General features: G+C 44.2%; 1 protein-coding gene across 3 annotated transcripts in view; it reads left to right on the forward strand.

The window, feature by feature from the left end:
• Positions 1-1,022: 1,022 nt before the first annotated feature.
• nkd2b (NKD inhibitor of WNT signaling pathway 2b) overlaps positions 1,023-14,013 on the forward strand; it is a 144,786-nt gene continuing 131,795 nt past the window's right edge. The window contains exons 1-3 of one of the 3 annotated variants that reach the window (XM_038796810.1): positions 1,023-1,314; positions 1,504-1,530; positions 1,789-1,898. In XM_038796810.1, coding sequence (XP_038652738.1) covers positions 1,290-1,314; positions 1,504-1,530; positions 1,789-1,898 — 162 coding nt within the window. In that variant the 5' untranslated portion in view covers positions 1,023-1,289. Of the gene's footprint in view, positions 1,315-1,503; positions 1,531-1,788; positions 1,899-5,841; positions 6,016-14,013 lie in introns of those variants that run through there. The other 2 variants (XM_038796812.1, XM_038796811.1) reach the window with 2 other exon arrangements.

Here is a 14,013-nt window from a genome sequence, read left to right on the forward strand (position 1 = left end):
TTGATTTGGACATAACATTAACCCTTACAGTTCTGTGCATTTATCATAATGTCACGGAGTGTTCTTTTGGAGGGTTGGTGCTGACTCGATGGGCCCAATGGCCTCCTTCTGCACTATGGGGATTCTATGGATCAGATATACACCAATGCAACTATAAATAACACAAATTTAAGTAACTAACGCTGACAAAGTGCTGACAAAGACATTAAAAACGAACTGTCGCAACCCAATTAATTTTAGTATTAAAGAGATATTTTGATACAACCAGCAGAAAGATGCACTATTGGGGTGTCGAACCCTCTCCTCTTCCTGCCCAGCAACCAGCAACTGAGGATTTTCTAGTTCTTCATCCAATGCTTTTTGCTGCTAACACATTGACCTCTGCAGCATTCGGGCTCCTGTACCTCAGTTATGATCAGGGCCTTTAAAAAAGTATTTTCAGACGCATTAATATAGCTTTTGTGAAGAGCTTCTGACCTGTTAACGAAGAAATAAGAAATGAGCTTTAACAAAGACTCGAAATGTTAACTCCCTTCCCTCTCCATGGATAATGTCAGGCCTGCTGAGATTCTCCAGCATTGTCTCTGTCAGTTTGCAATAAGTCACTGTTGTGATTTATAAACCGGCCGTCCATCCATACCGGTTTGATGCATGAACAAAAACGACTTTTGCACCACATCTCTTTATTACAAAAAAAAGATTTATGAAGCTGTAATTGAATAGTTTTTCAAAGAACTGGCATTGGCAATGATGGGCCGAACGGTTTGCTCCTGTGCTTTGCGATTCAGTGAGTGCACTGAAACAACCTTTCAGAAAAGGCACACAGATGTGGTTCCCTTGAAAGGTACCTTTGACAACATGTGGTGGTGCCTGTACACATTGAAGCAGTTGGGCAGAAATCAGCACTCGACTGATCGCGTCTACGTGAGTTTAAAGTGTCTGGAGCTCGGGTCTCACAGGGAAGTCTTGCCTCCCTCTTTAAAGTGCCGCTGAGTGAGAGCTGCAGGTTTTTTTTTAAATAATGTGGTGCTGGTGAGAGCTAATGCACTGTAGCCCGCCTCGCTTCTCTGCCCCAGTCGCTCTAGTGACAGCTCTTCTAGAAACTCTAAGGATTTAAGCTTTGGGTGGGAGTGGGGGGAGGAAAAAGAGTACTTTCTTTGTAATTGTGGGGTTGTTAAAACCTTTCTCCCCACCACCCACCTACCTCCTCGGCAAAGGAAAGAAATACAATAAAACTCCAAATGCTTTTCTCGGCGTGGAAGCGGAGAGGATATTAGCAATTGCTGAAAATGGGCAAGCTTCAGTCAAAACATGGTAGGTGAATTAAACCCCCCCCCCCCCCCCCCCCCCCAAACACACACACACACACACACGTGGGGTCGGTTCATATTTTTCTCAAGAGTTGTATTTTATGGGGAGGGGGGTGCGATTAAAATGAAAATCGCGAGTGTTGCTAATTTTTGTTACATTTTATTTTTTTATGTAACTGATTGAAACTGACAGCGTGCAAGCGGAGAGAGAACCCTGAAGGTGAGGTACTTTCTTTAACTCCGATACTGAGGATAAATTGCATGTAGACAGCTCAACTTTTGGGGTTGGTGCTAATTCTATGACTTGACGTTAATTTGATCCCTTTCCTTTTCAACAGTGTTTTAAACTCCACTCCCCCCCCCCCCCCCCCCCCTGCCCTTGCCCTCTCTTTTGTTTTACATTTTTGTTAAATGTTTCTTCAGTTCTCGGCATTATTTTTCTGTTGACCACCCTCCATCCGGACATGTGTTTTTGCAGGAGACAGTTTCGTGGTCAATGCCTACCTCAACCGCCGGGGTCTGGAGGAGCTTGAGCGGCAGAGGACTTTGGAGGCGGCGAAATTGCGGGGATACCGACCCTACTCCACGGTAACTGACATGAACCCCAACAGGGGGAGTTCCCAGATCCATTCATCCCACACTCACCAGTACAGAACATCCCAGGGACAATGTAATACGCGGGGTCCAGCCTCACATACAGCAAGCACTCTCCAGCCACCTTTTTAGATTATTGTCAAACTTGGATTGACGAGCCCAGTTTCGAATTTTTATGTTTCAAATGTTTTGTTTGGGGGGGGGAGGGGGGAGGGGGAGGGGGTGATTATACTCCTTAAGAAAAAGAAAGTGCCTTTAAATCTGTCTCTGTCTATTTGCCTAATGGGACGTGTCCTGCGTCCGGGGCTAGCCCTCTTCACTCGCTATTTTGTGTTGAGGAGATATTGAGTATTGATTTCCAAGCGTTTTCTTCCCCATGCCCAATCTTGAGATCAAATGGAGCGGCCGATAAAGGGAGCCACTGAGGTGTGACTCGGGGGACGTACTTCTATCTGGATCCAATTGAAATAGCAGTGTGAGGACATTCGATCTTCCAGACAGATTCCGTTCCATGTCTCAGGACATTGACCACCTCCAGTGGGACGATCTAATACAAGTTAAATCCTAATCACCGATCCATTCAATTGAGCTAACCCAATAGCAACTTTAAACGGACCCTAGAATCATTTAAACTATCGGGATATAATTCAATCAGGTTTTACATGGAGTGGGTCTCAACAACTGGTCCCCACATGGTGGTTCCATTACCAACGTAGCATTTTGCATTCATTAAGGACTGGGTGGTGTTTTAGAAGACTTCTGTTTTCATTTTTGTGCATGTTTAAACATAATTAAGTGATCTATTTTTCTCCTCTTCGAAACTACAACATTCTGTAAGGAAATGCATTTGGGTTTCCTCCACCCTCTGGGGTTTAGAACTTTTTTTTCATCACTGAGGGAAGAGCAGCTTGCCAAGGAAAGGAAATGTTTGCTTAGACTTTCATCTCCACTCTCTCTCTCTCGTGCTCTCTTTTTCTCTCTCTCTCTCTGCCACCTTTTCTTTCTTTTCAGACCCAATCCCTTTAGTTTTGCCAATCTTGCAAGATCTGTGAGCAGATGCGCAGTGGTCTGAAAGGATAAGAAGTGGCTAGATATGCGTAACCAAAAAACAAACCCAAGGGGAAGACACAGTGAGAATTTCTTTTGGCAATGTTGCAGCCGTTCAGTTGCTGCATATGGTGACTGGGTTGTTCCAGCGAGGAATAAACCTTTCCCAAAACCGTTTTCTTTGTGATAATGATGCTAACAGACTTTATGAAGTGTTGATTCTTCTGATGACACTAATCCATGTGTTTGTAATCTGGCAAAGAGAAAGGTTTCAGTTGATTCACATTGGGGAGGGTGGCATAGCTTATTTGATACCCAGTCTGAATGCACATTATCAGGATGGAAGTGGCTGGCCTTTTTTTTTGGATGTGATCTATTCAGTGATGTGTAATGGAGGGCAAGTAGCATGTTCACATGGATGCACTTTAGGTTCTTTATGATTTGGGTGTGTACAACTGTGACACTTAGTCCACTGAACTGTACAAAAAAGGCCTAGCAATCAAATCAAAAGATTTCCCATTTGAATTTTCTTGAAAATGTGGGCAGCTGTCCTTTATCTCTCTTTCCTATCTCACCTATTCTTAAACACCGTCATGGTCTTTGATTCAGTCATCAAATTTGATGGCACGTTCCGCAACCTCGCAACATCTCTCTTTTTTCTTTGAGTGATCTCTCCTAAAAAAAAAAGAGGTTTCTCCAGATCTCTACCCTCTCCTGTTTTTTTTAATGTATTTTACTTTAATCTACGTCCCTCTTGTTCCAGGCCCCTTGGCCACTGAAAGCAGTCTTTGTGCCTACTTTATTCCATTGCTTCATAATTTTAAACATTTCTTTCAAATCATTTCCGTGATCTCCTCTGTTCTAACAGACCATTCCTGTTTACCTTCATATTTCTATGTCCTCATACCTGGCAGCATTGCAGTGAATCTGTACTCTCTATTGCCTCAACATCCTACTTTTAGAGTCGAGCACGACACTACAAAATATTAAAACTGTGGTCTTAACATTTTTATATACATTCACAATGACACTTCAACTTGTATCTTTTGCCTCAAAACCCTGTATTTAACTTGCTTTTTAATTTGAGGGGATGATGTTTGTGTGTTGAAATATAAACCCCAAACCTTCCGATCCTCTACATCACCAAACTTTGTCCCTAACAAGAAAATATAATTATAACTTTTTTTTTTAACCAACATGGGCCATCTTTGAATTCCAACTGCCATCCTTTTTCCCATGTCACCATCTCCTTGCAGCTTTCATTTATCCTCTGTTCCTATGCTTTCTACTTTAGTGACGTCTGGAAATTCAGATACCACTCCCTCTGCTCTAATACCTAACTCATTAGGGTACACATTGAACAGGAGCATGCTTGGAACTGAACAAATACTGACTTCCAAACTGTTCCTTATTCCTACTGTTTGTACCCTTATGACCAGTTTTAAACTCTGTTCTGCATTGTATAACCCCTAACAATCTCGTGTTTGTACCTTATCAAACTCCTTTTGAAAGATCATGCAAATCACATCCACTGCATTCCCCCAATCCACCGTAATACTACACTAAAGTGGTGGCACAGTGGTTAGCACTGCTGCCTCACGGCGCGAAGGACCCGGGTTTGATCCCGGACCCGGGTCACTGTCTGTGTGGAGTTTTCACATTCTCCCCATGTCTCCGTGGGTCTCACTCCCACAACCCAAAGATGTGCAGGATAGGTGGATTGGCCTCGCTAAATTGCCCCTTAATTGCAAAAAAAAATGAACTGGGTATTCTAAAAAAAATTTTTTTTTAAAGTGATGTGCCCACCACAAATACTTAATTTGTTAGTTGATTGGCAGTAAAGTGCTGATCAGTTTCCGTTTGCCCACATAATATGCTGCTGAGGCAGGTACTGGTTGATGTGCGGTGGGCCCAAGAGGGACATTGATTTTTCTTGATGTCTCTCTGCCAGTGGGAACCATGGGGAAAGTTCTGGCTCTAGAAAGCTATCTAGCAAGTGGTGCTTTGCAGGTGTAGCTGTGTTTAGCCATCCATATCCTGGGCATCAAAATCATCCTTCCCAGATGGAGGACATTTGACTGAAAACTTGAATCAAATCGGAGGAGAAATGCTGAGTGTTAAAATGCATGTGTACTGATTGGCTTGTTATTAAATGTTCTGCTATGGGTTTGGTTCTGATTTTTGAACTATACATGGGGCAGGATTTAACTACATGGGAACAAAGTCCCATAGCGAGAGTATTTAGCTGCGTGTTTCCTGATGCTCGCAGTGCCGAGAAATACAATGCTATAAAACGGCACCCAGGTTAGATAGAGGGCCTCAGGAGGGAATATATATGGACCGAAAAATAGGAAAGGAGATAAATGCTTATCGATGAGATGCACAAACAAGAAGCAGAATAAGAGAAAGGAGCAACAAACAAAAATAAAACTCTATTTATGCAGGGAGTCTGCTAATGATTTCTCTCCCCCCCCCCCCCCCTCATTGGGGAAGCTCATACTCCCATAGGATTGTGGGATTGTCATTAGTCCCCAGCTAATGATAAGCAGGCAGGTTATAAAAATTGGTTACTGGCACATACACCATTGGAAACAATTTTTTAAAATTCTTCTATCTAAACCTATTACAAATGTGCACACCTCTATCAGATCTCCACTTCTCCTTCCCTGCTTTAACGAGGAAAAGTCTAGCTTCTCCATTCTGTCCATGTAACATTTACACCCTCATCGCTGAAACCATTCTAGTAAACCTCCTCCGTATCATTCAAAGGCCTTCATTTCCTTCCTAAATTGTCCAGAATTGGAGATTCTATATCGGGTGAAAGGATGGGACTTGGGGTGAACGGACGGTATCACCCCCACTCTTCTGAAAGACTGTCGTTCACCACAACTGTTCTCTATTCCTCAGGCAAACTTGCTGATACATCCCCTATTCTTGCATGTGCTTCAATTTTTGCCAACCAGCCTAATCGGAGGTGCTTTATCAAATGCCTTTTGAAAGTCCATATACACAGCATCAACTACACTGCCCTCTTCCAGCCTCCTGTTACCTCAACAAACGTCAAGTGAGTTGGTTCATTTTTAAAAAGTAAATTTAGAGTATCCAATTCTTTTTTTTAAATTAAGGGGCAATTTTAGCATGGCCAATTCGCCTATCCTGCCTATCATTTTGGGTTGTGGGGATGAGACCCACGCAGACACTGGGAGAATGCCTTGCCCGTAGCCATAAGATGCAGGGGCACAAGTAGGCCATTTGTCCCATCAAGTCTGCCCTGCCGTTCATTGAGGCCATGACTGATCTGATGATCTTCAACTCCACTTTCCCGTCCTATCCCCATAACCCTCGATCCCCTCGTGGATTTAAAAACTGTCAATCATAACCTTGACTAGACTTAATGACCAAGCCTCTACAGCTCTCTGTTGTAAAGGGTTCCAGATTCACTACCCTCTGAGAGAACACATTGTAAAATGTGGCATGCATGAGCAACTTCAGACTGGGGTGCTTGACATCCCATCGTCGACACTATAGATTGATTGCTTCATCTTCCTCTGATGCCTCTCCTCTTCAATCCACCCTGATGGTGAAGAATTTGGACGACTTGATTTTGAGGCTCTACTTGTCTAATGTTCTCTTAGCCAGCCTCAATGCTCCACACGTTATAAATCATCAAGACGCTTTATCCTCACCTGCACTGTGCCCGTTTCATTCTGTCTTGTACAAGTCTGACTGCCTCTCTATGGCTGTAAGTTCCTCTGACCCCGCCTTGGTTTGTCCTGCTTCAGCCTGCGTTCCATAATTCTCTTCCTCAACAATTAGCTATTCTTTGTCCTCTCCTCACTTCACTCCACAATTGGTGGTTGTTCATAAAGCCTTTGTGCCTTGTCTCGACTGCGAGAGATTGCCTGTGTCTCTTTGTGAACACTTGCTCTAAGTTGGTGATAGAAGGTCTTTGATGTGCCAATCATAAGATGGCTCCAGTCAAACGACAACCAGCTATTTTCTTTGGAAGACTCCAATAGATATCCATGTCGTCACTCCAGGCTGAGGCCTACTTTAGGCAGATAACATCCTCTCATGATTTAAAAAAAAAAATTTCATTGAAGTATTTGTAATTTTAACAATTTAACATATTGACATTTCTAAAACAACCGCGCGGGTCGACGCACAAAATATCCCCTAAAATAACAACACACGATAAACCACGTACTCCACTTCTCCTGCCCTATCCCCAATTACCCCCATACTAAATTCCCTGTCCTTATTTAACATAATCTTGCCTCCTATCCCCCCCCCCGAGTTCCTCCATCTCAGCAAGATCCGTCTCCGGGCCACCAGGGAGGAGAAGGCCAGAATATCGGCCTCCCTCCCCCCTCTTTGCCCCCGGATCTTCCGACACCCCAAATATTGCAAATTATGGACTCTTGAGTTACCCTACCTTCCAGGACTTCTGACATAATATCTGCAAATCCCTGCCAGAATTCCCTCAGTTTCGGACATGCCCAAAACATATGAACATGATTGGCCGGGTTACCCCCACACCACCCACATCTGTCCTCCATCTTCTCGCAGAACCTACTCATCCGGGCTACCTTTATGTGGGCCCTGTGGACTACCTTGAACTGAATCAAACTGAGTCGAGCACAGGACCAGGATGAATTTACCCTTTTCAAGGCTTTTCCCCACAGTTCAGTTTCCAGCTCCCCTCCCAACTCCTCTTCCCACTTCCTCTTCACCTCTCTGATAGGGGCCCCTTTCCACTCTAACAATCCCCTGTATATGTCGGAAACCTTCCCACCTCCAACCCCTGTTTTTGACATCACTTTATCCTGTAATTCCCTCAGGGAGGGGCGAGGAAAGCTTGGGACCTGTCTCCGTACAAAGTCCCGCACTTGAAGATACTGAAACCCGTTCCCTCTCGGCAAGTCAAACTCCTCCTCTAATGTCTCCAAGGTCAGGAAGCCCTCCTGGATGAATAGATCCCCAAACCTCTCAATCCCTGCCCGCTGCCATACCTTAAAGCCCCCATCCAGCCCCCCCTGGGACAAACCAGTGATTGTCACAGATCGGTGACCACACTGACGCCCCCTCCAGTCTCATATGCTGCCTCCATTGCCCCCCACACCCTCAGGGCTGCCACCACCACAGGCCTTGTGGAGTACCAAGCCGGCGAGAATGGCAGGGGTGCCATCAGTAAAGCCCCCAGACTCGTACCTTTGCAGGTTGCTGCCTCTATCCGTTCCTGGACCGACCCCTCCCCCGCTACCCACTTCCTGACATTCGATATGTTGGCAGCCCAGTGATAGTTAATAAAGCTCGGGAAAGCCAATCCCCCTTCCCCGCGGGCCCGTTCCAGGAGTGCCCTCTTTACTTTTGGGGTTTTACCCGCCCATATAAACCTCAATATCGCCACATTAATACTTCTGAAAAATGCCTTTGGGACAAAGATTGGGAGACACTGAAAAAAGAAAAGCAGCCTCGGAAGGACGGTCATCTTCACCGTCTGAACCCTCCCCGCCAGCGTCAGTGGGAGCATGTCCCTATCTACAAAAATCCCTTCTCATTTGATCCACTGCTTTGCCCAAATTTCATCCTCTCATGGTTTAATTAAATCAGAATAAACATTCATCAATATTGAAACAAGCCGAAGACACATGTCGACAAATGTGTTCATTCCCATTAATTGGGACTTGTGGGCTTCCACACCTTCGATACCGAAATGCTGACATTTCTGTAGCTGAACTACTACACCCTGTTCCTTTTGAGAAACCTGATCGTAACCCAAATTTAACCCTTGCATGTTGGCCCTTGAAACACATACAAAATCTCAAGGGCAATCTCCTTATTCGGAGGCACAATTACAAAGTTCAAAGTCAGGCTCCAGTTTTGCTTAAGATCTAGTGTTCCTCCCTCTGGGCACCCAAACACTGCCGATGTCACCTGGGTACCTATCTTGACTCTGGTGTCTTGGCACTGCCATGGTGTCAGGTGGCACTGCCAAGCTGGCGGGGCATTGCCAAAGTGCCTGCCTGGTATTACCAAGCTGGCATTTGGCCCATGCCAAGGATCCGAACCAGCGGCGCCCTGTCCATGTGAGGTGGGGTATGGGGGGGGGGGGCACGAAGACCCCCTTAAAGGTGAGCTGGGGTGTTGAGGGGGTTCAGAGGGTCGAGTGTCCACCTTTTTCCTGCAGTGAGGAGTTCCACTCATTGGAACTTCAGTGCAGAAAATATACACTAAGTGCAGCCTCGGTAGGGCCTTTTCCACCGAGGGCCAAGATAGCAACAGAGTGCCATTAGATAACGAGATCGTTCAGCGCTGGGAGCGATCGTGCTAACCCCACCCAGAACAGACTCTCATTTATTTTGATTAAATCGTGACCATTGTATTTTGAGTAAATATGCTGATGGCATAACTGTAGGCTCTTGATGAAAGGATTTTTAAGCTGGCTTCCATATCTTGATGTTATTTTCTTTTTCACAATTAAAATGTCTTGTGTCCCTGTGCGGTCAGCTTTTTCAATTACGTAACTTGGGCAAATATTAATTTGTTAATTTTCTACGTGTTCTACTGTATGGTGAGCAAGACTTTTGTAACAGTTATATAATAATAAAGCTTATTGTCACAAGTAGGCGTCAATGAAGTTACTGTGAAAAGCCCCTAGTCGCCACATTCCGGCGCCTGTTCGGGGAGGCCAGTACAGGAATTGAACCTGCGCTGCTGCCTTGTTCTGCATTACAAGCCAGCTGTTTAGCCCACTGTGCTAGGGCCTGTGTTTTATATTTGCTGCTAATTAATTCTGTGTCAGATTTGACGTGTATGCAAAGTTGCAATTAGCTGACCATTATTAGTATTGCTAAATCAGACATTACTTGTTCAGGGAGTCCTGAGTCCAAAGAGTTTAAGGGAAGAATTTCCTTTTATATAGCACCTATCACAGCCTCTAAGCGTCGTCACTGTCGGAATGTAGAAAATGCAGCAGCGAGTTTACAAGGCCCCACAAACAGCATTGAGATGAAATGGTATAACCTGCTTTGATGTTGGTTAAGGGAGCACCGTGGACCAGGACACCGGGGGAACTCCCTCCTGTTCTTTGAAATGCCAAGTGCTGGGGACTTTTACATCCAACTGAGTGAGCAGGCCTCAAGCTTCATCTTGGAATATGGGAAATGGAGTCGGCCATTTGGCCCCTCTGGCCTGTTCCTTTTTCAATGAGGTGCTGGCCAATCTGCAACCTAACTTTTATATTATTTAAATATATCTTCCTTTAGACAATATCCCTTGATACCTTTTGGCTAAAAATAAAAACCATATTAATCTGAGTTTTAAAGTGAATCATTGATCTAGCATCAGTTGCTAATTGCGAAAGAGAGTTCCAAACTTCATCTTCTGTCAATGCAATACTCCCTCAAGACTGCAATCTGGATTTTTGGCTCCAGTGTCTGGAATGGGACTTGAACCCGTAACCTTCTGACTCTTGATTTTTGAAAATCATGATCTCATTAATGCCAGAGGAATAGGCTTGAGGACGAAGAGGCTTATTCCTGTTCCTATGACACGAACAGTGTTGACAAAATCTTTTATTTGTCATGAAATGTCCAGTATTGTAGTTGATCTCCATAGACTCTAGTTGATTCGGTATAGTACAGATAGTCCTGCATTTGGAGTTGTTGTACATTCATCACCCTGGGTTGTCCATCACCAGTGACGAGCTTGTTCTTTCTGTTTGGAACCAGAGGTGTCAAGACTGCTGAATATTTACATTTGGGGCTTGTTTGCTCCTAATCTCCAATAATAGAAGTCGCGCAAGAGTGGGGAGTCCCGTAAATCCTGAAGAGGAATTCTGTGTAGTGCACTGCCATAGTGTTCATTTATTGGTACCATTCTCTGAATCCTTGGCAGCATTCCACATGGTTTGCCTACTATTGAAAAAAAAAAATTACTTTTTCTGTAAAGTTGTCATTTTAATCTTTCTCTTTCTGAATCCCCTTTTTGTCTCGAGATTGAGGAGGTGAGTGGTGTAATAGAACATAGAACAGTACAGCACAGAACAGGCCCTTCGGCCCTCGATGTTGTGCCGAACAATGATCACCCTACTTAAACCCATGTAACCCGTATACCCATAACCCAACAATCCCCCCATTAACCTTACACTACGGGCAATTTAGCATGGCCAATCCACCTAACCCGCACATCTTTGGACTGTGGGAGGAAACCGGAGCACCCGGAGGAAACCCACGCACACACGGGGAGGACGTGCAGACTCCACACAGACAGTGACCCAGCAGGGAATCGAACCTGGGACCCTGGAGCTGTGAAGCATTGATGCTAACCACCATGCTACCGTGAGGCCGTAATATCCTGCACTGGGCCTATGAGGCGTGAATGCTCATCTTCCCTGTGCTACTTGCGGAGTGCAAGCTCCCCCGCTGGGAGCAGGTCCAATTACCTAGGGTACATAAGGTCGGCCAGTAAGGCACTGACCAGCGAAGTACCCGGTAGGGGTCTACCAAGGAGTGTAAATATCCTGTTTGTAAATAAAACTTTTACTCAGTTTGGACATCCTTGTTAAAGGAGGCCCCTTAAATGCCATTATCATCAATGTTCATGACAGTTACTTCATAAAAACCATTTACTAAATGGTCCAGATGTGAAAGCATTTACCTGAATCAATTTGAAAATCTTGCAATGTAGCTTCCTCCTTTTCTTCTCCCACCTCCACCCCTTTGACTGGCGTCGTATTATTTTCAAAGTTTAAAAACAAATATGGTGTTTCCTACTCACTCCTGTCCACCCCGCCCCTCCACCACCAGCACAATGGTGAATGTGTTCATATTGTTAAGTAGTATGAAGGAGCAGTAGTACGGTGACTTTATTAGGATATATTTGAGAAAGGGATGAGGGTGTTTTCCTTGAGCTGTTGGATAATTGGATTCCACAGCTGCTTCACATAAACATCAAAGAGCCTCGCGAGGAGAGTTATTCCGGGTTACTCCATCACTTGAATGACAGTGTCTGGCCCAGAACCATCTGCTCCACCTTCTCATCCAGAAAGTTTGTGGAGTTTAAATTAAAGCCTTCGAGTTGGGTGGAGGAGAAGCTGGTGTGTTTCGTTTGTAGGATTAATCTTCCTCTGTGTTAGGCTTTCATACTACTTTATTATTTTTTTTAAATGTTGTATTTGAAGTGAGTTCCTTGCCCAGTCATTATTACAGTTCAGGAATGCAATTAGCATTTACTGATGGTGTGTGTTCAAGAAGGCAACTTTAAAAAAGATAACTTTGTTCTCAAAAGCTTGAAGTTGGAAGTGCAAATGAGAAAGATCTTCTCCAAAATGCTGTTCAAAGAGTGTAGTTCAGGGATCATCCATGACTGATGTTTGTGAGGGCACAGTGGTGTGTAGTGGTTATATAATTGAGCTTCAACATGGTAGTTTGAAAATTTGAATTGGTTTTATTTCGTGGGGGTTGGGGTGTGCCAGTTGAAATGAATGATCTGGTGTCGATGAAGGTGACTATGTAGCTGTCGAATTGTTTTTTTGAAAGTACGCTTATTTTTTTTGAGCGAAGAAGACTTGTCAAACTAACCCATTTATGACTCGAGGCAACAATGTTGGCTTACACTTGACTTGCCCTCTGTTGTATGACACCTAGGTAAACTGGATAGGGCAATAAATGTCAACCATACCTAAGTAAAGTTCAATTTTCTTATTTAAAACATAACAATACTGTGCTGTTGCTTAATTGGAAGGAATTCTGATGATAGGGGTGGGAGGGAAGGGGGGAGGAAGTGGGGGGGGCGGGGGGGGAATACTTCTGGGAGAATCTTAAACAAGTAAACTGCAGTATCGCAGTCAGTCATTGGTCCCAAGAATAAATATAGCGTGGCCAATGTTGCCCTGCATTTTGTGGCTTAGCGTAAAATAGAAGGGATATTTTTGAGATAAAAATGTAGTTCATTTTGAAGCATTTTTCATCAATAACCTGTGCAGCGTCACTTCAGGTCCCATTTTGCTTCAGTTTCATGCAAGTTTAAAAAATAAAATGATTAAACGGATCTTAGAAGACCACAATTTTAAGATTTTCCAACAACTCCTTTGTTAACGTGATTTTTCCTCAGCATTTGAGTGCTGGTTAACAACACACTGCCTTCCCTTGATGTGAGGCTGACATTTTTATTTTCATATGGAATTGGGTTTTTATGGCATCTTTTCATGACCTCGGGCTGTCCCAACATACTTCGCTGTCAATGAAGCATCGTCTGAAGTGTAGTCAATGTTCCAATGTAGTAAATTAATTTAACCTGTGGAGTTCAGGGACAAATATTGGCTAGGACACAAGAAGGAAAGGGTTACCTCACGAAAGGTCGTGCAGCTCGTCATATCAGTTGGCTATCTGCAAGTGAAACGCACCTAGTCCCACACTCCACAAAGGTTATGTTCGTTGCTTTTCCTCAAAATAGTGACCATGGAATATTTTGCATCCATCTGAAAGACAGGACCTCTCTCAATACCACACATCAGCCAGGATTTTGTGCTGGTAGTTGTGGAATGGATCTTGAATTGATGGCTTACAGCTCACTCTTTCGTTAGTCATTCATTTGGATGTGCCAGCCAGGGCCCAAGTCGTAGCATCTTTTGCTGCTCGAGTCACCAGGTGGTGGGTTTGAACCCGACTCTAGAACGTGAGCACAAATATCAAGGCCGACTCTCTACAATGGAAGTGTTGAGGGTGTGCTGCGCTATTGCAGGCACCATATTTTGCAGGAGGTGTCAAACTGATGCCCCATACTCTTTGTTGGTGGACATTAAAAGATCTTATGGCGGAGCAGGAGAATTTTTTTTTCACTAGATTTTTAATCAGGAAAGGAATCAAACGTTATGGGGATAAGGCAGGAAAGTGGAGTTGAGGGTTATCATTATCACTCAATGGTGGAGCAGACTCGATGGGCTGAATGGCCTACTCCTGCATCTTATGGTCTTACTGTTTTAACCAGTGTCCAGGCCAGTTTTTTTTTAACCAGTGGCCAGGCTAATATTTTTCCCTCCATCAACATCTCAACCAAT

Source organism: Scyliorhinus canicula, chromosome 5 (assembly GCF_902713615.1).
Source record: "Scyliorhinus canicula chromosome 5, sScyCan1.1, whole genome shotgun sequence".
NCBI lineage: Eukaryota > Metazoa > Chordata > Chondrichthyes > Carcharhiniformes > Scyliorhinidae > Scyliorhinus > Scyliorhinus canicula.